This window comes from Canis lupus, chromosome 29 (genome assembly GCF_003254725.2).
Source record: "Canis lupus dingo isolate Sandy chromosome 29, ASM325472v2, whole genome shotgun sequence".
NCBI lineage: Eukaryota > Metazoa > Chordata > Mammalia > Carnivora > Canidae > Canis > Canis lupus.
Genome location: NC_064271.1, coordinates 23,533,972 through 23,561,271, shown reverse-complemented (window position 1 = coordinate 23,561,271; position 27,300 = coordinate 23,533,972). Strand labels below are relative to the sequence as shown.

General features: G+C 37.2%; 1 protein-coding gene across 1 annotated transcript in view; it reads right to left on the bottom strand.

The window, feature by feature from the left end:
• The window catches only part of CRISPLD1 (cysteine rich secretory protein LCCL domain containing 1), a 48,044-nt gene that overhangs the window by 20,148 nt on the left and 596 nt on the right, over positions 1-27,300 (bottom strand). Inside the window, exons 2-3 of the mRNA XM_025478045.3 lie at positions 25,421-25,740; positions 93-211 (exon numbers count right to left, since the gene is read on the bottom strand). Coding sequence (XP_025333830.1) covers positions 93-211; positions 25,421-25,678 — 377 coding nt within the window. The 5' untranslated portion in view covers positions 25,679-25,740. The remainder of the gene's footprint in view (positions 1-92; positions 212-25,420; positions 25,741-27,300) is intronic.

Below are 27,300 nucleotides of genomic sequence, written 5' to 3'. Positions count from 1 at the left end.
CTAAAAGAAATTTTAGAAAATTTTCAGTGCTGAATTAATAAGCATTTCAAGCCTTTATGTTAATCAAAAAAAAAAGTTACATTTTACGCTACCTTCCCCAGTGTGCTCCCAAATTCTGTCCAATTGACGGAAGCAAATTTGCAGGTCCATGTTCCCATAAACAAGTTTCAGCCCAGGATTCTGCAGATCTTTCCAGTTCTACATCCCAAGTCTATAGTTTAAAACAAAAACAACGTACAGACACAAACATATAAAGTATATGTAGAGTCTGGACATTTCTTCAAAATATTGTATGTTTCAGTTAGTTTCTTCCCTTCCTACTGCTTTGCAAAGTCAACATCTTAGTCTGCGTTCTCAATATCTCTCACCTAGATTTTTTTGCGCTAGTCTCCTAACTAGTCTCTTTGCTGCCATCTCTTTTCCCTCCAATCTGCCCCAAGGTATTTAGACTACCTAAGTGAGCACAAATACATCTAGGTGATTGCTCTGTCTAAGCACATTCAATAAATTCCCATATACATAAAGTCCAAGATCTCCTTGGTCCCATTGTTCCTTATAAAACATGCCATTTCTTGCTCTTGCTGGCATTGTTTCTTGTCTTAAAACATCCTTCTCCCAATTATTTGTCAGACCCCTATTCTTTCCTCATAACCCAGCTTTACATAATACACTCTAGATACCTTGTATACTTTCAGATGTAGGTTTCTCCCTCCTTGGGGCTCTTTTTTTTTTAATTTTTATTTATTTATGATAGTCACACACACACAGAGAGAGAGAGAGAGAGAAAGTGAGGCAGAGACATAGGCAGAGGGAGAAGCAGGCTCCATGCACCAGGAGCCCGACGTGGGATTTGATCCCGGGTCTCCAGGATCACGCCCTGAGCCAAAGGCAGGCGCTAAACCGCTGCGCCACCCAGGGATCCCAGCTCCTTGGGGCTCTTAAAACTTTGTAATACTTCTTCATTTAGCAGCTATTAGAATGCAATGTTAGTATTCGTCTACATGTCCATCTCTTTCATAAGACTATGAGTTTCTTGGAGGCAGTCATTTAATTCACTCCAGTATCTTTGGCCTATTTTTTGTGCTTTGTGTCTATCATATAGACAAGATGATTAATAAATACTTATTGAGTATATGAATGATTAATGAATTTGATTCCTATAAAACATATATGGATTATTATATATAACATTCAATGAGGGTGATTAATTTTTACTTTTAAAATAATTTACAAAGAAATATTTAAAATTACAAAATTATTACTGAAATTATTTTGAATGTCCTCGGTTTAATGTTCAATTTTTTATTTAGAAAACAGGCAGCATAGTGGTTGTAAAAACATAGGTAGAGCTAGGTTCAGTCTTGGCACAATAACAGAACTCTGGGCATGTTAGGGGATAGGAAACTGGAACATGAGGACCCAACCTAAGGTGATAGCAATGAGACTGGAGAAATGCAGACAAACTGAAATCATGTTTCAGAATTTAAATTCCTAGAAGTTGATGGATGACTGAAGGTAGGTGGTGAGGGGGGGGGAAAAAAAAAAGAAAAAGATGAAGATGATGAAGGTTACCAAATTAGGAGAAAGAAAATACAGGAAAAGAAATAGATTGTTGCCATGGAAATGTGTTTAATGTATTTTGATGTCAATTTTTTGGGTGCCACATGAGATGTGTGTTATACATACAGCATGTATGCCAAGGAGAGAGTGGAAAGATATGACTGGGGTTCTGGGGAAAGAAATCTGTGAAGATATGAATTTTGAAGTTATTCATCTAGAGATGACTTTCTTCAGGAAGATGATATAGAATAAAAAGAGAAATGAAAAGAAAATTCTGGGATTATTAACCTTGGAAAGGGAGAAAAAAACAATGAATTAGTAAAATAAACCAAGGAAATTGGGATCAGAAAGGTGAAAGGAAAACTGTAAGAGAGTTCAATTATAGAAGTAATGGGACAAGGATTCTAGGAGTAGAGTGGGCAACAAGATCAAATGCCACAGAGAAGTCCAGAAAGACAAGAGCTGCTAAGGGCTAATTCATGATTTCAGATCAATGCTTAGGAGAAAAATCAGAGCACATGGGCACATACTTGGCTGGAAGGAGAAAGAAGAGAAGACAAGTATGCATTACTTTGTTAATGCTTCAGAAAGGAAAGGAAAAAAAAAAAGAGAGAGAGAGAGAGAGATGTCCAGAAGCTAAAAAAAAAAAAGTAACATGCCAGGTTCTAAGGAGAATTTGTTTGCTTTGATTTTTTTAAAGTGTGGAAGAAACCTAATCATGACTGTAGGCCAAAGGAAGGCACACTAGGGAAAAAGCAGCACAAAAAAAAAAAGAAAAAAAAAATGGTGTGGTGATTTTAAAACACTCTTTTCCACAAAGGTGGAGCTAAATTCCCTTCCCCTCCCTTCAATTTGAGCTGGATGGTAACTCCCTTCTAATACACAGAAGGACACTACAAGACTTCTCAGGCTAGGTTAGGAAATACAGCCTCTCTACAGTCAGTTCATTATCTTTTAAGACACACATCTTGGGGCACCTGAGTAGCACAGTGATTTAAACATCTGATTCTTGGTCAGGGTCCTGATCTCAGGGTTCTCATCTCATGGTTGTGAGACCCAGCCCTGGGCTCCATGTTTAGCGTGGAGTCAGCTTGGGTTTTGCTCTCTCTCTCCCTCTGCCCATCCACACATATCTTGACAGACCTGAGCCAAGAAATTGAGTCTAGCTACCCTGAAGGGGTAGCTGGCAAAATACTGTAGAGAGATCACACAGAGCCTAAAAAATGCAAGAGGGGTTTTGGTGGTTTGGGTTTTCCTAGCCCATGCATGAGGCCTAGCAGTTTGCAAGTCCAGGTCACTGCAAACTAACATGTGAGAGACTCAGAGTATGAACCACCCATCTGAGCTGGTAAAAGAGACCATAGTGATTAAGGGACAAGCAGGGCTAGACAGGGAAAGACAGACGGGAGGGGAGGGGGGGCTACGGAATCAGGTTCACAGAAATCCCAAGGATGCTGAGATATAAAAACCAGAGATAAGGGAATAGTCTAGAGGACTTGGCCCTGGATATTAAGGAATATCTTTCTTTGACAGCTGCAAAATAATCACAGAAATTCACCAGACCACAAAGAAATAAGTCATTAAGGATGTTATCAATAGTTCTTGCTCAAACCAAGACTGCACAAGAATCTCAAGGCCACAAGCTTCCTAGTCAGTTCTCAATAAAAGACTGTCATTAAAAGTGGTTACCCTCAGTGGCAACCTTGCCGGGACCCCTCTCACTTCCAAGAGCTTTCTCTATATCCTCACTTAATAAAATTTTTATCACTTTACTCACTCTTTGTCCACAAGGTTCATTCTTCAACTCCATGAGACAAGAGCCTAGCTCTCTCACATCATTAAGACCCTTATTCAAGGCCAATCTACTCTTGTTTTATACATGATTCTACAATCTCAGATGTTAGTTTTTCTGAAGACATTGAAGATGGATGCTTTTTGTAGAGGATAAACAACCAGCTCCCAGTTCACAAATACATTATATTGCAAAAGTTTGTGTACATATCTTTGTACAGACATTGAAATAAAATCTAAAGCACATCATTCAAATGCTTTAGGCTAAGTTTTCTTATTTGCAAAGTGAGTAACAGAAGATAACTCAGGTCCCTTCAAGGACTAAAATATTCAATTACTGAGTATGTACTATGGATAAGCTGTTTTTTAAGCCATGGCAATTTTTCTATGTAATGCACTAAAAATATGAGGGGGAATCATTATCAAATGAACTATAATATAATGTTAAAATAAGGACACATTATTTTAATATAAGAACTGAAGTAGAGGAGCATGCAACTAAAATTTACTACTAATATTTAACAAATATTAATTAGTGACAGTTTGTAAAGTAATTATCTATTTAAAGAATATAATCAAGCACAGGTGTTTAGGTAAATTCAATAATACAAATCAAGAAGACTCTTTAAAAAACTTAATGAAAATACAGTTGTCCTGGAGGAAACATTATTATGAAAACACTGTATTTTCATGCCCTAATGTTATATTACATGTTTTAAGGGCACCAATAATTCATAACTCATCCCATTTATTTTTTTGTGGTTTTTCTTTTTTTTACATTTGTTTTTATTTAAGTTCAATTTGCCAATATATCATATAACACCCAGTGCTCATCCCATCAAGTGCCCTCCTCAGTGCCCATCACCCAGTTACCCCATCCTCCTACTCACCTCCCCTTCTGCAACCCTTTGTTTGTTTCCCAGAGTTAAGAGTCTCTCAGGGTCATACCCATCCCATTTAAATGTAAGTTAGTCTCTACACGTTTCTATTTAAGTTCAAGTTTGTAAATAAAATCAAGATGGCTTGACAGACTTTTTTTTTCTCTATGAACTATTCACCCAGCACTAATTTAAAGCCAAACCACACTTAAAATTACCATTTCTTTATAAAATGGGTACTTGAGGTGTGTAGAAATGAAAACCACTCTATTTTCCAATTACATCTGTAAGCTGTTCCTCCTTAGACCACAGTCAAGTGTTCAATGAATTTTTATTACTAAAAGAAACATTTAGAAAACTACTAAATTCTTTGTCTCCAATGATATTTTTAAAGCCAGTTCAACATGAAGGTTTTATCATTTCTTCTGTGTATTTGTGTGCCTATCTGAGGAATCCTAAATGTTAACAAAGGACTTTCAAAAGTAAACCTAGAAATAAAGTAATTTTGGTAATAAAATATTAAACTGGTAGAAATCAGAAAGTATGTAGCTATCTAAACACGTACAGGAAACCAGGACTGCTATCCTCCTGTGAAACATGAGTGGACATATACAATTCATATTCCTATCATAATACCTGCAATCCTGCTCTAATAATAATAATCCACAGTGAGGACAGCTGGAAATCATTCAAGGATGTAGTTTTTAACAGAATTAATATTGGTAGGTTACCAGTAAGTTGTATCACTGTACATTAGCCAAAAATTGTCATTAGTGAATATTACCTTTTCCTTCTCTTTGTTACTGAGAATAGTTCTGTCTCTTAAAATTGCTTAAGTATTTTCATATGTATCTTCTTGACCACAATAAATTTATAACTCTTTCTAGATTAATAAAATTTGAAAATCCATGTCCCGGCTGGGATCTGTATCATGATAATTAGTCTACCAAAGAGAATACCCTAGGTGACACTAAAGTAAAGTAGTTTCATAGAGTTAGATTCACCAACAAAGAAAATATATAAATGATTAAAGACATTTTAAATAGACCAGCCTTAAATGGTCTGACACCTTTAAATGCACAAAGAAATTATTAACTAGAAACTCACATAATTTCATAACTGTAAAATCTCTTTCTCAGTAGAGAGAAATAGGATTGTAAGATTTTCTACCATTTTACAAAATTCTACCTAAGTGGACAAAGCTATAATAGGTCTTTTCAAAGACATGCTGAGAAAAATGCCTTTAAATAGTAAAGATAATTTTTTTTCCAAAACAACTGGAAAATATAATTAGTGTTGCATTAGCTAACAAATGGAAAGAATATCTAAATAATATAGAAACAATACATTATACCTTCTAATACATTATACTTTTTGCAAAATTTATACAGTTTTAGTGGATTTCCAACAGGGATAAATGCAATAGACAAAATTGATCTTTGATTATCATACTATTAGGTAGCCTAATTAAATGACAAACATTAGTCCATAATATGATTTGCAATTTAATATAGACTTTTTAAATCTGCATTGCTTTATGGCAAAGTAACAATATTATAAAAACACAGTGGTTTGAAAAAGGCAATTATGTTGGAAGTCTGGTCTAGGCTAGAAACTCTGGTCTACTTCTACCACTGAAAACTTGAAATAGCATGATGAAATTATTTTAAAAAATTATCTTAGCATTTGCAATAAATTTTGACAAAAGGAATTTCACATTCTTGTTTTGGAACATATATATCTACATACCTAATTCAGAAAACTACCCTTACATCTCCAAGCCTACCTCAGTCCTGAGCAATCAATGGCTGACAGAAATAATAATAGTATGCTAGCTTTCAATGGTATTGAAAATACCCTTTCCCTAGTGCTACGTCTTCTGGACACAAGCAAGTAAGGTCATTAGTCATAAATTTTCCTCTCGTTTTCTTGTATAGATAGTAAAAATAACCTTTTATTTGTTCAAAGTACTTCAATGGGTAATTCAAATAAATACACAGGGCACCTGAATGGCTCAGTTGGTTAAGCATCTTCCATCAGCTCAGACCATGATCCCAGGGTCCCTCCTCGCTGAGCAGGGAGCCTGATTCTCCCTCTCCCTCTGCCTGCCACTCCCCCTGCTTGTGCTTTCTCTAAAATCTTTTTTAAAAAATAAAATACATGATACACTCTGGAAGAGTTTTCTTTCTTAATTTATGTACTTTCAAATTTGTCTCTTGATTATGTCAAGTTTGGTTTCTGTTTCCTTATCTGAAATAATAAAAAGCTAGAATAAGTCTTTTCAAATTCTTTCAGCTTTAAAATTCTATTATTTTGCACTTATAGTTTCTTATAGAGTGCTCTTTATTGCTTATAGAAATGGATAAATACTTGCAAACTCTAAAATAATCTTTCTTATGACAATTAAAGGCATTTCTAAGAAGCAAAAGCTATTTTGTGATTAAAAAGTGGGCAGATAAAAAAAAAAGTGGGCAGAGGATTTGAATAGACATTTTTCCAAAGAAGACATGCAGATGAGCAACAGAAACTTGAAAAGATGCTCAGCACCACTAATCAGGAAATGCATATCGAAACAATAATGAGATATCGCTCACACCAGTCAGAATGGTTAGCATTAAAAAAAAAATAGAAAGAAATAACAAGTGTTAGAGAGGATGTGGAAAGAAAGGAACCCTCCTGCACTGTTGGTGGGAATACAAACTGGTGCAACCACTGTGAAAAACAGTAAGTTCCCCTCCAAAAAATAAAAATAAAAATACCATAGAATCCAGTAATTCCACTACTGGGTATCTAACCAAAGAAAACAAAAACATGAATTCAAAAAGATATATCTACCCCTATGTTCGCTGTAGCATTATTTACAAAAATAAGGTATGGAAGCAACCCAAATGTCTATCAATAAATGAATAGATAAAGAAGTTATGTTATTAGAATACAACAGACTATTACTCAGCCACAAAAAAGAATGAGATCTTGCCATTTGCAATAACATGGATGAACCCCTAGAGGATGTTACGCTAAGTAAAATAATTCAGTCAAGTAAAGAAAAATACCATATGATTTTATTTATATGTGGAATCTAAACAAACAAACAGAAACAGAAACAGACTCATAAGTGCAGAGAACAAACTGGTAGTTACCAGAGAGGATAAGGTTGGATAAATTGGCAAAATAGTTGAAAGGGATTAAGAGACACAAATGGCCAGTTATAAATAAGCAGATGAAAAATACAGCATAGAAAATGCAGTAAATAAAACTATATAACATTATGTATAACAGATGGTAACTATAGTTATGGTAGTGAGCACTGTGTATCATATAGAATTGTAAAATTAGAATATATAGAATTGTCAAATCTGTTGTGAACCTGAAACTAATATAACATTGTATACCAACTACACTTAATTTTTTTTAAAAAAAAAAGCTGTACTGTGACTTACAAGATTGCAAAACCGAAAAGGTTTCAGATCTTCCAATTATGAATCTAGAGAAAAGCTCAATTATTTCTGAATTATCCCTATTTAAGAAAGTTTTAATATTGTCCAAAACAGATAAACTGAAACGTAACTGAATATGACAAGAATATATTCTCAGTAAGAAGTTAAAACCAGGCTTCTTGCAGTTTAATGCCGAAAACACAATGGTAAAACCTTTGACTTCTACATGTAATTTTTCTGCACAGCCAAACAGCACAGTATTTTTTAGTCAGCTAGTACATTTTTATAAAATTGATATAGTTTTATGGATTTTCAAGATATAATATACATGTAACATATATACAACTTGTCTGCACAGCTAAAGGGAACAAGAATTTTTCAGCCAGCTCATGAACGTAGATGTCGCTGGAGAAAACCAAACCCTAAGAAGTTAGGTCTTTCTAAATACCACCTATGAAAGATAATTCTTGCTGTGCTATCACCTCTGGAAAAACAGGTTTGTAAATTATCCATCAGGTGTCAAAAATAAATCCCTCTCCAAATCACTGTTGTGTTCTCCTATTTGAATAAGAAAGTGCAATCCAAAAATCTGACAGGATAAATTGTCAACATGATCCTCTTGACAGCAATAACCTGACCCTCAAAAAAGAATCTGTTATTCTATGCGAGTCACACATTTGACACTTCACGAGATTTCAGATTCAAATTCCAAACATAATGCCTCATTATACCTTCTTTGCTCCCTGTTGGTGGCATTATCTGAACTACAATGAAGAAACTGACATCAGTGAAATAAATAAATAAGCAAGTCAATCTATGTTCAAAGAATGTATGATGGTTTTTGTGTGTGTATGTGATAAAGTCCTCCGGTATAGAAAGCACTATGGAAATCTGCAGCAACGCATTCCTTACAACTCTAAAACTACCTCAGGTGTTTAACTACTGTGCTTCACCTGTCCTGAAAAGACTTTGTAGTGACAGGGAAAATGCACAAGGCTCAGATTTCAAAGGGAACACCTGTGCTACTATGCACACAGGCCAGATACTGAGAAAGCTGCATTACCTCCGGGCATTGCACTTCTGAGGGTTTCCTGGAAGTTACAGAGATAAGAGGCAGATGTGCCAGTATTTTACTTAAAGCCCACTTTAAAACAAGGCCTTAAAACCTTAAAAAAGTAGCAACCTGTAATTTCAGGAACTGCCTCTTCATTTCTTTAAAATTGAAATATTATTGAAATGGAAATTTAATGTGTGGATAAACACACAAGATGATTTCAATTAAATCCACAGTTTGAATATTACACAGGGAGACTGAAAGTATAGTGTATGGAAGAATGTCCTTGTGAGACAGCAGAGCCATTAACTGAACACAAGTCTTACACAGAAATGTCTATTGATTCATCTCATCTCACTGCCAATGCCCACACCAGTCTGGCCATAACTGACTCACATATGTACCACCCCTATTCAACAGGACCCTTAACAACTGACTCTGAAATTTTCAAGAGTCCATAAATCACCAGAAGATCTTTTTTTAAAATGTTGATTCTCAGGGTATCTGGGTGATGCAGTCAGGTAAGAAGCTGATTCTTGATTTTGGCTCAGGTCATGATCTCAGGGTCCTGGGATCATCAGGCTCCTTGCTCAGCAGGAAGTCACGTTGAAGATTCTCTCTCCTTCTCTCTCTGCCCCTCCCCACCCCCACCTCATCCCCGGGGCCATGTGTGTGCACTCTCTCTCTAAAATAATTTTTAAAAAATTCAGATTCTGATTTGGTAGTTTAGGAGACAAATCTAAACTATAGTATTTCTATATGGTCCTAGGACCATACACTGAATAACCACACTTAGAGTTACAAGGTTCTAGCAAGGTTCTAGTCCAGTTTCTTGGCCAACTGAATCCATTAGAGATTTTCCCCAAAAGGAACTGTCCTTTTTCTGCTCTCCTACTTAGTTACTTAAACTTTATCCTTTCACCGAAGTCCTATTCACAATCTCTCTCCTTTTGAAAGTCATTCCAACTATAATATTCCATTTATCACACTCTTCTTTGAACCTTCTTAAACATGTAATTTATCAGTTACTATATATTCCCCTTGATTTGTCTCCATTGTTTTGGGTCTTAATTCCCAAACTAGAATTCAAAACAAACAAACAAACCTGTGTCTCACACTTTTTTGTGTGCTTTTCATGGCACCTAATATAAAACATGGCATAAAAATACATTGCCAGTATGTACTCATCAATTATCTCTTGTCCCACAACTGGCCTGGGAATGAGCAATAACTTAGATCAAAGACATATGACCTAAATTCTATGCTTCAAACGTACATGTGTGACATAAACTCAGATGGAAGAGTATTCATAATGTACCTATGCTAAACAAAAGGTAAACCTCTGAAAAGCTGACCTGTTGGATTATTTTTGTACATGTCATATCTTTGTTTTAATTTTGTGATTAATCCAAGGTGATGATGCTTTCATTATTTTTATTGTCATTTAAAACTGAAGTAGTTAATCTTCAAGACTATGTTCTACATGTTTGAGGAGACTAGTATTTAAGGAAACCCTTTAGTAACTGAGAAAGTACCATTTATCAGTTCTCTAAGTCTCCATTTATAGCACTGGGTCAATTTGCAAGAATTAACACCTGTGTTTTAGTTATTTATAGCTCATAAATTTTAGATGGATGCAAGATTGATCAGTAAGTCAAGCCTAGAAAAACAGATGATAGGAAAGATAACCTCTCATAACAAATCACTCTACAGTATCTACTTATGCATTAGTTTATATTTTATATTTCAATATTTCAACATAATGGGTTTTGAAAGTAAATATTAATTGCTTCTATTTATTGTACTTAGAGATGCTTCTCTACTCAGAAAGTAAAAAATGGGTTAGCAAATGAAAAACTTCTTCATAGGCAGATTAGTAAAAGAAAAAGCTGATAGACACATAGAAACCGAGACTTATAATTTAACACCATAACTTTAATTTAAACCAAACACTAATACCAGAAACATTTAAATGAATACGTTTACATAGTTTTCATGAATATGCTATAGTAAGTTGCTCATTGTTCCTATAGTGAGAATTTTGTTAACTCTTCACTAAGAATTCCTCTCTCAAGAATGATAAGTTGGTTTGTTTCCCAGCAGTCAATAAGAGCTATGTACACAGTTCCCTGTTTTCCTTGGCTGCTGGGAAACTCAACGCTAATTTAATAACCACAGCATGGGATCCCTGGGTGGCGCAGCGGTTTAGCGCCTGCCTTTGGCCCAGGGCGCGATCCTGGAGACCCGGGATCGAATCCCACGTCAGGCTCCCGGTGCATGGAGCCTGCTTCTCCCTCTGCCTATGTCTCTGCCTCTCTCTCTCTCTCTGTGTGACTATCATAAATAAATGAAAAAAAAATAAAAAAAAGACTTTAAAAAAAATAATAATAATAATAACCACCACAGCAATCAGGTTTTTAGGTGTCCTTCAGGAATATGCCTTTAGCTTTTTCTTCTTCAGTAACTGAACAATGACAAAGATGATGATTTTAAGAAATATGATTTTCAAAAGTCCTTATTTTGAAAATCTGAGAAAGAATATGTGTACAGTATTCTTCATTTGTTTCCCTAAGCACCATTCTTTATGTCCCGAAAGGCTGAATTCTACATAGTAAGTCTCTTCAGGCTCTCTCAGCCTCTGGATTCCAATTGGATTTGGCTAAAGGGAGACACAAACAGTAAGTCAGAGGGTGTGAGGTGAATTTAAGTCTGTATTACTCCCTCACCAACTCTATGCATTCCCTTGGAATTCTATGCCTCACTGTGATGGTGACAGTGTCCTGTCATACAGCCCTACTTCCAGGCAATAGTCCTGACCAGGCTGTGACATCACCATTCAAGCCTAGGTGACCCCTGTCTCTTATGGCTCACTTTAGGCCTAGCCACAATTCTGCATATAGATCTTCATTTTTTTTTCTGGTGAACTCTTGTTATTGTGGCATTTTTTTCCTGCTAAAAAATAATATTTGAGAATTAGACTATCTCACAAAATTTATATTAGCAAACTGCCTAACGTATTAGCCGATATCTATTAGATCTTAATAAATGTTATCTTATTCCCTCATTCCTTTAAGAACTTGCTAAATTTTCTATGATTTGCATAGCCTTTTAATGGAACATTGCTGATATCCATGTGACTAAGGAAGAAACTCAAATCCAGTATTTTGAATGACTGAAAAACAAGATAATCATTGTCACCTAAAATCCCAATGAAAAAGTAAGTAATCCCCTTACAATTCAAATTTAACACAATATTAATTACACAAAGTTTAGAGTAAGTTATTCCCGGATTTGCTTTGAGTCTATTAACAATAAACATTGAAACCTAAGATCTTTGTTCCTATTAAATTTCTAGGATGATAGTTCCACAGGAGCCCCCAGCTACCTCTGAAGTTTAGGTATATATGATACACAAAAATACATACAGGAATAATTTTAAAAGTGTTCACAAACCTCAAGTTTATAAATCCATTGTCATAACGTTCACTTGCAAAAACCAAATGAATACTGCCAAATTATGTCAAAGAAAATGTTTCTTTTTCTTTCTTTTTAGATATGAATGGAAAGATGAGTAGGGTTATGCCGCTCCAATCTGTTCCATTTACATTTGAAAAAGGTTCTTTTCATCATACATAGAAAAAATACATCCCCAGATATCTCCATAATAGAAGCTTGGATCAGTTTTAACACAGTGTGGCTACAATGTCCTTGCCTTCAAATCACCTGTACACATACTCTTGTATCAACCCCTTTGCTAAGAAGGTTCTCATCCTCCAAATGCTCTCTTCAAACTCCCCACCACACAATAACTATAACATCTTTCAAATGCTATTTTAAAACATACCTCTTCTATGAAGCCCTTCCTGATTATGGCTTTATTCTGAAATTCTTTAAGGTTTATAGGCACTTTAAAATATATGAATTGTAACCACATTATGATTTACATCTTACAAATAGTTCTCTGGGAAAAGCCTTTTTTTAAGATTTTATTTATTTATTCATGAGAGACACAGAGAGAGAGGCAGAGACAAGGCAGAGGGAGAAACAGGCTCCCTGCAGGGAGTCTGATGCAGAACTCGATCCCAGGACCCCGGGATCATGGCCCGAGCCAAAGGCAGACGCTAAAGAACTGAGCCACCCAGGTGTCCCATCTGGAAAAAGTCTTCATAGTCTGGTCCCTATACCTCCTGAAAGAGTCTCTGGACTTGCTGAGGGGTCTAAACATCCTCACTTCATGAGATAGAGTTATCCATAAATCAATGTAACTCTCAAAGTCACTGAAATCCAGTGCCAATTTAGCCACCTGTCATACTTATTAAAGACTTACTTTATCTGACCCAAATGCAACTGCACTTAAAAATACAAAGTAAAATATTAAATATAATACTTCATTAAAAGGAATGTTTTTTTCAATTTTAAGAACATTTTCTCGTCAGAATTAATCAAATTCTTTTACATTCTACCCATTTTAAAACTGTTGTTGAAAATCTAATCATTTTTTCATTTATTCATGTCAGTTTTACCCCTTCCAACTAGCATGAATTGAGCTTGGAGTATCTGTCAGCCACTCACCAGGGAAATGCAAAAATTACTAAAGCACAGCCCCTTTACATAAAGGAATGTAAGGTTAGATAAAGAGTCAGGATGCAAATACCAGAAGCAGAGGCAAATACGAAATGCTATGGGAGTCCGGGAAGTGAGTGGGAGTGCACCTAACACTATATGGAAGGGTTTAGACAAAAGTAGATTCTTAAGGAAGAGGAAAGAAAGTCATTAGAGAGAAAACAAGGAGGTTATAAGCCAGCCTCACAGTGCTAAGGTGATCAGGTTTAGCAAGCTCTGTACAGCATCAAAAAAAAAAAAAAAAAAAAAAAACCCAAAGCATATGGAATAATGGCATAGATGCTCCTGTGAAATGGTGATGCTTTTCGTTTAGTTTTCTGTGTTCACAGACTTCTTGGTGAACAGACCTCTCTGCTTTCTCTTTCTAGGCAGCAGTTTTGATGCTCAATCCAGAACCACAGCTCCCCCAGTACTTCTAGGGCTCTGGTTTCTCTTCTCTGGACAACAGCTGATCTTATTATCAGCCAATTATCCAGTTTTTCAGATACAGATCTGCCATGTCTTGAGGAAATGTAAGATGCATTTTTGTGTTTCAATCCCAGCACCTTTACTGGATTGCCCCCTTTGCAGGATTACCTTCTATTGTCTAAGGTACAACAATATATGTGGTAAAGTCTACGAACAGGAACTCTTGTGCTCATTCCTGGGTCTTATTCAATAGCTCATTATCCTTCTATCCAGTGGCACCTCCGTACTAGCCCAATTTGACATTCTACTTTCTTCCTCCTCACTCATATGCCCTCTTTATTTATCCTATCATTGACTGCACCTCTCTTGTCACCATCCCACAGAACTGTCCCATTAGCTAATTTTAAGATTTCATTTTCCACTTCTCTTCCATTTAGACTGATTTAAATATTAGGCAATGGGGAATTTTACCATTCAAATGTCCTCCTTATCTTTGGTAAGTTCTAGTGACCCACAACTCCAAGTCACATATTTGAATTGGTCCCATAATTTCATTTTTGGAATTCCCATATATCTATCTGTATTTAGCATTCAGTTTGCAATCTGAACCCCAAACATACTATTTGGTCTGTATCTATATTTGATTAGGATTATGTAGTATCTGAACACTTTAAAACTCGAACTCCACTAACATGTCTTTAATCACCTCTTTCTCATATCCAGAAGCTGCCTTAGTCAAATGTCTTCAAAGGTCAAGCAGGTGACATCACACAAAGTGGTTGGAAAAGAGTGATGGGACCTACAGCAAGTCAGAGCAGGAATCATTATTTTAAATGTCCCCATTTTTTGGAAACATTCTGACATACTTATATAGGAAACCTATCTATATCTGTCAGTTTTTAAACTTAAAGCATTATGAACCAAATGAACTGCAAACATCTCAAAGCATCCCAAACATTTGACTCCACATGGATCTTCATGCAATATGTCCAAAATTACCATTTTGTAATGTCCTATCCTCAACACTTATCATTCCTGCCTTCTCCATCTCTGCTGATGATCTCGCTTTATAATCTCACTGGGAAAAAAACAGAGGCACCCATATGAAAATTCTCTTCTTTCTCTTCCTCATCAAATACACCAAACCGTGTATATAAGCTTCTGAACCTACATTCTCAGTGCTTCCTGTTAAATAAACGAGGTGACTTTGTGGTTATATTTTCTCCCTTCCATTGCCAAGTAATTTCTCAACTTATTCATTCTCATTAATCTACAAATATACTCTTTAAAAAAAAATGGAAAAAAGCCCATATTCCCCTCTACCAATAGCTAGTTTCCCTTCTCTGATCTTCACAGCAACATCATCTTAAAGAGTTACTTGAGGTAATTTCTCTACTACCTCACCTTCCATTCTCTTCTTCCCACTTGAGTAAGACTTCCAGTCATACCCCATCACTGAAATTACTCTTACTGAGATCACCCACAACCTCCATGTTGGCAAGAACATTGTTGGCTTTTCTTCATTTTACCCAGCCTCTCAGCAATACTGAAACACTGACTTCTACCCTGATGAACTCTTGTGCTTTCTGGGACACCAGGCTACACTGTCTTTTCCTCCAATCTTGCTGACCACTTTTTCTCAGCTTCCTTTATTAGTTGCTCTTTTCTGTTCAACCTCTACATATTCCAGGACCTTAGGGCTCAATCCAAGGCATTCAACTGGCATTTGTCCATAAAATCTTCTCCTTGAAGGATTTTGTTCAGTCAGTTAATGAATAACATCTACATAATTTCCACATTTTATCTCCAGTCCCACCTCCCTACTGACCATTAACATCCAAATAAAGATGACATTTGGCATCACAATGAAGCTTGACCAGGAAGAAACTTGCAATTTCATCGTCACCTACTCCTGTCTGCTTCTCAGAAAATAATTCTACCATCCACCAATACGCTTAAGTAAAACCTATGAACATTTCAGACTTCTCCTTTTCCTTCATCCTTCACATTAAAGCTATCAACCAAACCATTGACAATGCCATGAATCATATCTTGAAACCACCCACCTCTCGCCATCTTTACCACTATCACCCTGGTCCCAGTCACCATCCTATCACACCCAGAATATAGCAAGGGCTTCCTAACTGTCTCTCTGCTTTCAGCCTTAGCTATCCTTCAGACCACTCTCCATAATGTGGTGAGGAATAGTTTTTGAAGTGGAAACTGACCAGGGCAATTCCTTGCAAGGCATTCTCCAATGATTTCCATCTCACTCAGCATAAAATTCAAAAACTTCCTCACCTATAAGCCAAAAGGACTTCTGGCCCATGCTACCTCATTTTCTAACACCTTACCCATTGTGGAATAAAATTCAGTCATACTAGCCTTCTTTGTGACCCCTGAAAAACCCCACTTAATTTTGGATTTAGAGACTTTGTGTCTGGTATTCCTTCTGCCTAGATTTCTGACTTTTGTTTAGCTGACTCCTTCTTGTAACTGAGCTCTCAGCTCAAGAGCCACCAACGCAGGGAAGTCTTCCCCAGCTCAAAGTCCACCAACATGATTAGCTCCACCTTTATCCTTCTCTATCATTCATTCTCCCTATTTTCATTAAGTTGTTGAACTTTTTATACACTGATGTATTCTCCAGCATCAAGAACAGTGCCTGGCACAAAAATGCTCAATCAGTATTTGTCGAATTAAATGCTTTCTTTTTTAAAAAAAAAAAAATATTTATTTATTTATGAGAGAGAGAGAGAGAGAGAGAGAGAGAGGCTGAGACACAGGCAGAGGGAGAAGCAGGCTCTGTGCAGGGAGCCTGATGTGGGACTCGATCCTGGGACTCCAGGATCGCGCCCTGGGCCAAAGGCAGGCGCCAAAACGCTGAGCCACCCAGGGATCCCCCGAATTAAATGCTTTCTAAAACACAAGGTTATCAATAACAAATTGGTTTAATCAATTTTAAAAGCTTTTCTGTAACTTATTAAAATTTTGAATGCAACAGACATACAGGAAAATAAGGAAACAGTTACTTAGACATATTGTAATACCTTCACTAGACAATTCATTACCACCTGAATTTGTACATTTTCGTCCAATGAACCAGTATTATATATAACAATATGTAAGATATATATGTCAGTTTTAGAAATATTTGGTTTTAACTGAATTAGTAAAAATTATTAAAAACAGAATTTAAATTTTAAATCACGTGTAATTATTTGTATAAAATCTAAAAGGACTGTGTAAGAGGACACAGCTGAACAATAGCAAAGAATGTTCTTGAACTAAATGTCATTCAAAATTTATAATTTATAAATTATTAAAAATGATTATTTTTTTTAATGAAGGTATTCAGTAAAAGTAAAAAAAAATAATTACTTAAAGAAATTGCATTGTCCTATTACCATCATTGTAAATTTGGGATATGTTCCCTATTTGAGTTATGTCTTTTAAAACTAAGTTGAAAATTTTTGGTTAGAAAACAGTTAACACTGCAGATACCACCTGGCCCATAAAAAATGAAAGACACATGTTTGATGAATAAGTGAATGAACATGCATGCTTATTTTTTTCATCCCATTCTGCCCAGCTGCCCTAGAATCACTATGAACTTAGCCAAACTGTTTTTTCAGGCTTTCAATGTGGCCTCCATATTGTTAAACTCAAACCTCCTCATTTTATTTAATCTTTATAACCATCTTCTAACAGAACTGATCATGATTTTTCCCTTTCTTCATTTAGCTTCCAGGATATCGTGCTCCCAGGTTTTTTGTTATTGTTATTGTTTTTTACTAATTTTTAATTCTCTTTGTTGTTTCTCCCCACCTCTCTTACCTCTACACTATAAAGTATATCTAGGGCTCACTTCTCAATAATCTCTATCTATACTCACTTCCTTAATGATCTACCTCTCTTCATGGCTTTAAATACCATCTAAATGCTGATAAACTCTAGTTTTATGTTCCAGATTAGATTATATCACTTTTGTCTAATTGCATACTTGACAAATTCACTTGGATATTTAAGCTAAATTTTAAGTTTATACGTCCAAAATTGAGCTCCAGCTTTCTCTACCAAAAGTTGATCTATCCACAGTCTTCCCTATCTTAAAAATATGGTAACTCCAATACTTCTAGTTCCTCAGGCAAAAACTATACAGCCATACACCATATCCAAAATCTGTTAACTCCAAAACGAAATAGAATCCTAATGTTAACCCCCATGATAAAGAAATGGGTGATTACTGGACAAGAACTAGGCCACAGTCCTGTTCTGCTTCTCATGCTAAAGTTCTCATCTTCTGTTGTTAATGGAGGGAAAGAGAGAATAGACTGGCTTTTGGAAGAGGAGAGAAAACTATGTGGGAAAACAGCAGGCATCCTTATCCCGGGAAGTAAGGAGGCAGAGGTTGGTTACTAATCTCTTGGAATTTGGTTGGCAAAATGGGTATCAAGTAACTGGGTGACTTCTGGGATCTCTCTAAACATTCTGAAAGCCACCAAGTTGAAAGACACAGAATCTTGCCCATTGATCTTTAAACCAGAATAGAAAATGACATCAATGGGACGCCTTGGTGGCTCAGCAGTTGAGCTCAGGGCGCGACCCCAGAATCCTGGGATGGATTCCAACATCAGGCTCCCTTCGTGGAGCCTGCTTCTCCCTCTGCCTATGTCTCTGCCTCTCTCTCTCTCTCACGAATAAAATCTTTTTTTTTTTTGAGATTTCCCCCCAAATCCTCTGATCATCTTAATCGTTTTATTTTGAAAATGCTCATCTACTGTAAATACTCTACTGATTACTTTTTTCTAAGATTTTATTTCTTTATTCATGAGAGAGACAGAGAGAAGGCAGAGGAAGAAGCAGATTCCTCACAGGGGACCCAATGTGGGACTCAATCCCCAAACTGGAATCATGTCCTGAGCTGAAGGCAGACACTCAACCACTGAGCCACCCAGGCATCCCAATAAATGAAATCTTTTTTAAAAATTTTTTTTAATTTATTTATTTATTTATTTATTTATTTATTTATTTATTTATTTGAGACACAGAGGGAGAGAGAGAGGCAGAGACACAGGCAGAAGGAGAAGCAGGCTTCATGCAGGGAGCCTGATGGGGACTTGATCCCAGGTCTCCAGGATCACGCCCTGGACTGAAGATGGTGCTAAACCGCTGAGCCACCCAGGCGTCCCGATAAATAAAATCTTAAAAAAAAAAAAAAGAAAAGAGAAAGAAAAAAGAAACCGCCATCAATTTTCAAGAAACTGGATTGAGTGGATTTAGATCTTGCTTCAGATGCAGAAACCCCCAGCCTACTGGCTGCCTGGCTCACCAAGGCAATTTCATTAGTCCAGCAACCAGGCTTCCTTGAATTTGTCAAGACTGATGTTATGATTACAAAGGAGTTTTGGTGTGTACTCACACTCTTGCCACTTCTCACCACCTTCATGTCAACCAGCCAGCAGTGTTAAGTTGATTACTGCAAGAGGTTTGTCTACCTGCTTACACTTTTGCCCCACCTCCCACCACCCAACTTCTATTCCCAAAAAAGCCAAGTGATTCTGAATAAGTATAAGATTATAGTATTCCTCTGTTCAAACAGTTCAGATGGCTTCTTACTGCTCAGACTAAAAGTGAGTTTCTACAATGATCTGTATCTGTCCTTCTCAGTTAAATTTCTGATCTCATTTTCTACATTACTTCCCACCCTCACTCTGTGTCAACAACATGGGGCCCTTTGCTGGGTATGGTGATTTAGGGTCTTCACACCTATTCTAGGCAAGGAAGAATGTTTGTTGTATTTACTTCTGGGTTCTAAAGGTGCCTGCCATATGGTAAACTGCTAAATGAAGCAATAAATAACAACAATTTCAAAATTTTGTGGCATTTTCTTGCTTTGAGTGTTCCATTCTCCTACTAAAACTACTTCTCTTTCCTTTCTGAGATGCTAGGTTTTCTTACATTTAAGGAGGCATCTTCACTCTCTCAGAACTCCAGGGTAATAACTAAATTACATAAAACTGGCCTTAATGTCACTTTCTTCCTATCAGTATTACCATTTACAATGCAACTTCTGAAAAGAAAAATACATTAAATATAAGTATCATTGTCTTTAAAAAACAATAGCTATCTATTCAAATTAAGGTCCAGTTTCTATGAGTATCTACTATACTAAAGTATAGGAAAAAACAGTAACAACTAGACTTTACTTCCTGTGTTAAACATAGCCATAGGAAAAAAATCTAAGTGACAAATCGGAACCAAGCTATTACAATATGCACCATGGATCAAAAGTACCAGTAGTTTTTTGGCTCAGAGACTGGATGCCTAGCAAAAGGAGAGGTATCCAGATGTATTTTGTTTTACATTTAGAAAAGTGCTAAGCCAAAGTTCTGACCATAGTTTCGCCCATATGTGAGGTGAGAACAAGCAGGCACAGCCACCAACCCTCCCAGCAGTATCTGTCAACGGTTCCCTAAAAGACATGGAAATAGATTTAAGAGCGGAAAATGGCTTATATAATTGGCCCATGTGTCCCTTTTTAGGCAAAGTATCCTGGCTGCTAAAGCGCATTCTAGACTTAGGTACCCTTTGCATCACAGTGAATTACTTGGGATTTCAGTCATTCTATAGTGTTGTAGGGGGTCTATGTCAAAAATTTGTAGCAAGAGGTAAATATCCACTAACTCATTTTAGTATCTGAATTCCAGAACATTTGAACATATTTATTATTATCTCATTAGCTCCATATTATAGGATAATTTTTAGTGTACCATAAATATTTTAAATATTGACTTATTTGAAACATTTATTCCCTCATCTCTAGCATTTCCAATTTCAGTATATCTCCGGTGTTACTGATATCCTACCTTCCACAACTTTTATTATTTTAATTCCTCTTTCTTATCTGTCCTTATATTTATCTCATACATAATCTTTACTCTTCCATCCATCCCTTCATTCAACGTATATTTGTTGAACAATCAACAATATTCAATCAACGAGTATTTAGTGAGTACTTCTATCCATCAGCCACAGGGTTATAAAAATAATTAAGGTATGATGCTTATCCTTCTAGGAATTTTAAGTCTTAGAAAGGAAAATAGACATGTAAATATTTAATTCCAACAAAATTTTGATACTACCAATACATTTTAATAAATGCTTTAGGAGCATAGTAGAAAGGCAGAGGAATGCATGCACCAGTGACAGCTTTGCAGAAAGACAACATTTGAGCTTAGTCTTGAGTAAGACATTATGAGGAGACAGGAAATGCAGAAATTCTGGGCACAGAAAAAACTGATAAGCAAAGAGACAGAGGAAACACAACCATCCTTAAGAACAGTGAATAGATAAATGTGAACACAGATTTAGATATACACAAGGGAGCTGAGGGCCATGGGCAAAACTGACAGGATATACCTCCTTGTATACATTAATCAAGGTAAGCTTCAACTTGTGAGCATCCAGAAGTTAACAGAAGTGTCATGCAGCTGAGTAACCACTATTATAGAAGTGTTTGAGGAAAAAAAAAAAACAGACTTAGTAACAATGAGGAAGGTGGACTCAAGTAAAAAGTAAAAATAAAGTAGGAACAAACTGGTATAGTCTGCTGGGTGAGAAGCTGTGGTACCAATCTTTAGGTGACATAATTAGCAAAGCTTAGGATGAAATGGAAGAGATGAATTCAAAAGACATTTCTGAGACAGAATCTACAGAGTTTGGCAAGTAATCGTATATTTATGTTTGCAGGTATATGTTATGTGAAAGTGGGAAGAATGAGAGTGTGGCAAGAGCTGGGGATGGGCCCAATTTTCTATTTTGTAAGATGTTTTGCTTTGATTTGCTTACAGAAGACTCAGCAAATGTTGATGAGATCCACTAAGAATCCAGGAAAAGAAGCAGGATCACAGATAAGGGTGGAGGTGGTTCATTTTCTTTTCAGACACCTTAAGCCTAAACTAGTAGGCAGCAGGAAATATGAAAATGAAGCTCAAATATGAAAGCGGAGCTCAATGAGATGACTGTTGGATGGAGATAAAGACTACGCTATGGACTAAATACCATCAATATATGGATGGTATTTAAAGTCAATGGAGTAGATATGGTCCTGTAGGAAGGGAGATGGCCAAAAGGAAAAACCTGAAAAACAAAGTTTCAAGAAACGAAGAAAACAAGAACATGTTGATGAAATAACTAGAAAAACAAAACAACCAAAGGATAAGGTGAAAACCCATGGGAAAGGAAAGGCTTGAAAAAAGACAGTATGTGCAACAGTATCAGATGTCTTATTATAGATTGTGGTTTTATTCTTTACACCAGTTTTACTAACAAGAAAAGCAATGCCAAGTATGGTTGCTGGCTAAGTTCACATCCCAATAAGCAGCAGAGGCAAAGTGAACGCACTGCTACTGAAGTCCAAAGCTAGTATTTTTTTCTTTTAAAAATCTATTGCCTCCTCAGCAACAAGAGTTCTAGTTTCTCAACTTACCCAAAATCAAGTGTAAAAAAAATTATAGGACTTCTTCATTTATGAACTTTTAAAAAGAAAGCCAATTAGGGGGATCCCTGGGTGGCGCAGCGGTTTGGCGCCTGCCTTTGGCCCAGGGCGCGATCCTGGAGACCCGGGATCGAATCCCACATCAGGCTCCCGGTGCATGGAGCCTGCTTCTCCCTCTGCCTGTGTCTCTGCCTCTCTCTCTCTCTCTCTCTGTGACTATCATAAATAAAAATTAAAAAAAAAAAAAAAAAAAAAGAAAGCCAATTAGGGAGCCTTTCCAATCATCACTGATTTCCATAATCAATAATTTATTTCTCCCCTTCCTTATCCTGCCACAAGTCTGTGTTTCTTCAACCTACTCTTCTTCTGGAAGGTTCCCTGGAACAGCACTTGTCAGTTTCTCTTCCTCTAGTTGAGATATGCCCTCCACTCTCTGCCATAATTTAGGGTCCTGATCACCTTCCAGGAACACCTATTAACCATCTTCCTCACTGATTAACTCTCACCATTAGGAATATTCCATTATTTTGGGCTCCTTTGGCATTATTCATACACTTTAGCAGAGAATTTTACAACGTTGTTTACTTGAGCATTTTCAAATGTATCTATTCTTTCTTCTAAATCAGCCTATAAGCTCTTCAATGGAAGATGTGGCTTTCCAGAGTCCACTTTTAACCCTATTATTTAAATGAGGGTAAGAGTAGGGGTAGGTATGTGATGTTAATAAATGCGGATGTGGCTTGGCTGCCATAGGTTCCAGGATAAACAGTACACTAAATAAAGCACCAAGTGTGAATAAGGTAATTGGCTATTCACATTTTTAATGTGATATGGCAAATAGCATACAAGCAGACAAAGTTGTGGCACCTATAGGGTATTGCGTATTTTACAGGAAATAGCTCTTTAAGCCAAATTTTAATTTTGTTTTCTCAGAATTAATATATTTTAAATAACTATTTAAATAAATATCATTTTCACAAGGTTGATCAACATCTGTACTTCTGCTGCTATATATGTTAACAGTATTTCAAATAAAATAGAAGTGTTCTTTAAGACTTCCCCTTAAATGTGTATTCTAGAAAATGTGTTCCAGTATACTTGGGCAACGAAGTCCTTTGCAGCCCAGTTAATGGCCAAGACACAGTTCCAGTGCTAATAGTATCTAAGGGCAACACAACATAAACCCTGGCTGGTTTCTAAATCTACATTTCAAGGATAGAATGAAACCAGTGAAACTAAAAAGAAACTCATATAAACAGCCCAGACTAGACATCATACAATAGGCAGTTATTTTCTTTGGATTTGTTTCTGTGAAAAACGAATCACTGAACTAACTTCTTTCATTATTTCCATATTACTTAAAACACACACAAATATTCTCAGATTTCTTTTTGTGGGTTCAAACTCCCAAGGTTTTCCTTATTTTAAGTAAAAAGCAACAGAACACCTATCCACATGGAATAAGCATATGGTGGCCTACTTGGAAAGGCTCCATAATTGGCTCTTTCTGTTTGAAAGCTCACAGTGAAGAACTCCTAGAATTTTTTACTTCGGACAAACATTTTAAAATATACAAAAAGGAGAAATGTATCATAGCCTGCACAGAATTTTGAAAAGAGCTAACAATTTCCTTATGTATTTTATTTAAACAGTATGGGGAGACATAGAATTAACTATCAGTCTATAGTAACATTTACTAAGACCTTGCAATATGCCTGACAAACTTTACTACCTAGGTTATCTCCTTCAATCCCCACAACAACCCTCTGAGGTGAATATACATGCTAGACACGAGGGAATGGAAGTAGAAAGAAATTAAGTTTCCCTAAATCACACAGCTAATGCATATCAGTGCCAAATTTTAAACCTAGATCACCAGATTGCCAGGCCCCATTCTTAACCTCTCATGCATTTTCTTGAGTGCTACCTACTTTCTTCAGGGTAAATTGTTTTTCTAGTTAAAGTTAAAATAATATGCTAAATTTTGTAATGGGTAATGTGAATTTAGAACTTCCATATATCATGAAGGTTGCCTAGAGAATATCCATCAGCACTAATGTGAATGCAGAAGAAGAAAAACTAGAATGCATTAAAATTAGCTATGCCCTACAATGTATCCAAAGGAGAAATGTAATTCCCAATGTTTATTACACATGTGTTGCTATCACCAATGATTATTTATCTCAGTTTTTGCTAGTACATTCCTAATTTTAGTATAATAGATATTTGAATTTTTTTCTAAATTTTCAAGGTACAAATATATTAATGAGCTATATCCTAATAGCCTTTAAAAAGTAAGTGTGTGTGGTGCCTGGGTGACTCAGATGATTAAGCATCCGACTCTTGATTTCGGCTCAGGTCATGATCTCAGGGTTGTGAGAGCTAGCATCTGGCTTTGCACTGGGCAGGGAACCTGCTTAGGATTCTGTCTCTGCCTCTCCCCACCTCTCTAAAAAAAAATTAAAATAATAATAATAAAATGTAAGTTTTATTATTGTTTGCTACTGTACTCTAAAAATAAATGAGATTATTAAGGATAAGTCACATATATATTTTGTAATCTTTGTCCAAGCTTGTTTTCACATGACAAAGTGCATAAATAAATCCACAAGAATAAATAAATCCACAAGAAAAAAAAAAGTCATTTCCAAAGCACTCCTTAATATAAAGCAACCAGAAAAGTGTACAATTTACAAGGTAATTTACATACTGGTAAGCAGCAAGGATCTATTGGAAAGTTATCACCAATCCAGAAAACTACTTCAAATTATTGGTCCCTGACTTTTCAGATCCACCATTCATAAGTTCCATCAGCTAGGAAGAGGAATTAGGAAGCAGTTGGTTCCACTAACTCACTTAAAAGCAAATGTGTTAGCTGTTCAGCATTTCAGTATAGGAATCTTCCTGGTAAGAGTAGAATTCAGAGTTTTTAGTAGGAACATTGCATCTAAAGGTATTTAATTCTACTATGAAATTCAAAGAGCTCTTAGAATAGAGGGAACACTAATAAGAATATACAGAGGAAGATACTCCCCCAAAAATCTTTTTTTTTTTAATTTCATACAGGACAAATGGCAAAGATTAAATAACAGCATGAAGAAATTTAACCAGGAAGACTGAAAGCATTAATAAACATTTTTTGTACATACCATTTGAATAATTTCCTTACCATATACTGCATATTAGATGCTGTTGGATACACCTGACTCCGTAGTTTATTATGAAGGTCCAAGATACTCTGCATGTCATTGTCTGTGATGGCCCTCTTCCCTCTTTGCTTGGCCATCCACCACTCACCATCCTCATCCATGTACTTTTCCAAAAGTTTCTCCAATAAAGTAGCATTGGGAACCACCATGGCTGGAATTGCTCTAGCCATGAATAGCACTGTGGTCACTCTGAGCCACTCCTGCGCGGTACACTTCATAATGAATGATCTCAGGATTTCCCCGGGAAAATCTCCAAGACAGGCTCTTCCACTCCTTTTGGCTATAACGACATGCAGTGTGATTAAGGTGAAAATCTAGGCAGGTACTAACTTTCCAATAACAAAAGTAAAATAGCAGTCACAAAGGAAGTGTGCCAGATGGATTGGTTTACATAACGCCAACAAACGGACATGGGTTTTGGATTGGAGAGAAGTTATTTTTAAAATAACTTCTCTCTAATCCATTTTTCCTCCAGAGGTTTTCCACGATGCATTATTTTCACCAAATAGACAACTATATTTACCAAGATAACACGCAAGAAGCCAAGATAAATGGCAAAAGTAGCCCCAAAGAGTCAAAGCTTGAGATTCTATTTCTGAATGGAAAAGCTTTAAGAGGCTACATATTACATACATACAGCTTGCAAAGGGGTATCATCCACCTTACAGCGTTTTCTATCAACCTAGAGGTCCAAATTTCGCTGTCTTAAGGTATTATTTTATACCAGAGTCCTAGCTCCAGTTCGCAGACACTCAGGATGTCCACAACATGCTGAAATTGAGGTGAATGTTTTGAAGGAGTAGAAAATATCATTCATAGGTATATCCACGGGTATATGCATCTAGAGGGCCCATGGGAACTAATGCGAAAGAATGGCCTGGGAGGAAGTCTCCTCTTCCCCAGGCGCAGGGCAAGAAGAATTCAATCATATTTCCTAGAAAGTGTGTGCCCAACCTGTGGCCCGCACCCGATAAAGCTAACAGGTCGCCAGCACCTCTAGCTCTTCCTCCCACGTGCCGCAGGCGCGCGCTCCCCACTTAACCCAAACGGAAAGCGCACGAGGATGAGGAAGAGGAGGGAGAGGAGGGAGAGGAGGGAGAGGGAGAGGAGGAGGAGGGAGAGGAGGAGGAGAGAAGGGAGAGGAGGAGGGAGAGGAGGAGGGGAGGAGGAGGGGAGAAGGGAGGGGAGGAGGAGGGGAGTAGGGAGAGGACAAGGAGGAGAGGAGGAGCAGGAAGAGGCGAGGAGGAGGTGGAGGAGGAGGAGGGAGAGGAGGAGGGGAGGAGGAGGGGAGGAGGGAGGGGAGGAGGAGGGGAGGAGGGAGAGGACAAGGAGGAGAGGAGGAGCAGGAAGAGGCGTGGAGGAGGAGGAGGGAGAGGAGGAGGGAGAGGAAGAGGAGGAGGAGAGGACGAGGACGAGGAGGAAGAGGTGAGGAGGAGGTAGAGGAGGAGGAGGGAGAGGAAGAGGAGGAGGAGGTGGAGGAGGAGGAGGGAGAAGACGAGTAGGAGAGGAGGAGGAGGAATGAGAGAAGGAGGGAGAGGAGGAGGAGGAGGTGGGGAGGAGGAGGTAGAGGAGGAGGAGGGAGAGGACGAGGGGGAAAGGAAGAGGAGGAGGAGGTGGAGGAGGAGGAGGAGAAGACGAGTAGAAGAGGAGGAGGGAGAGGAGGAGGAGGTGGGGAGGAGGGAGAGGACGAGGACGAGAGGATGAGGACGAGGAGCAAGAGGTGAGGAGGAGGCAGAGGAGGAGGAGGAGGGAGAGGAGGAGGGGGAGAGGAAGAGGAGGAGGAGGTGGAGGAGGAGGAGGAGGTGGAGGAGGAGGAGGAGGTAGAGGAGGAGGGAGAGGT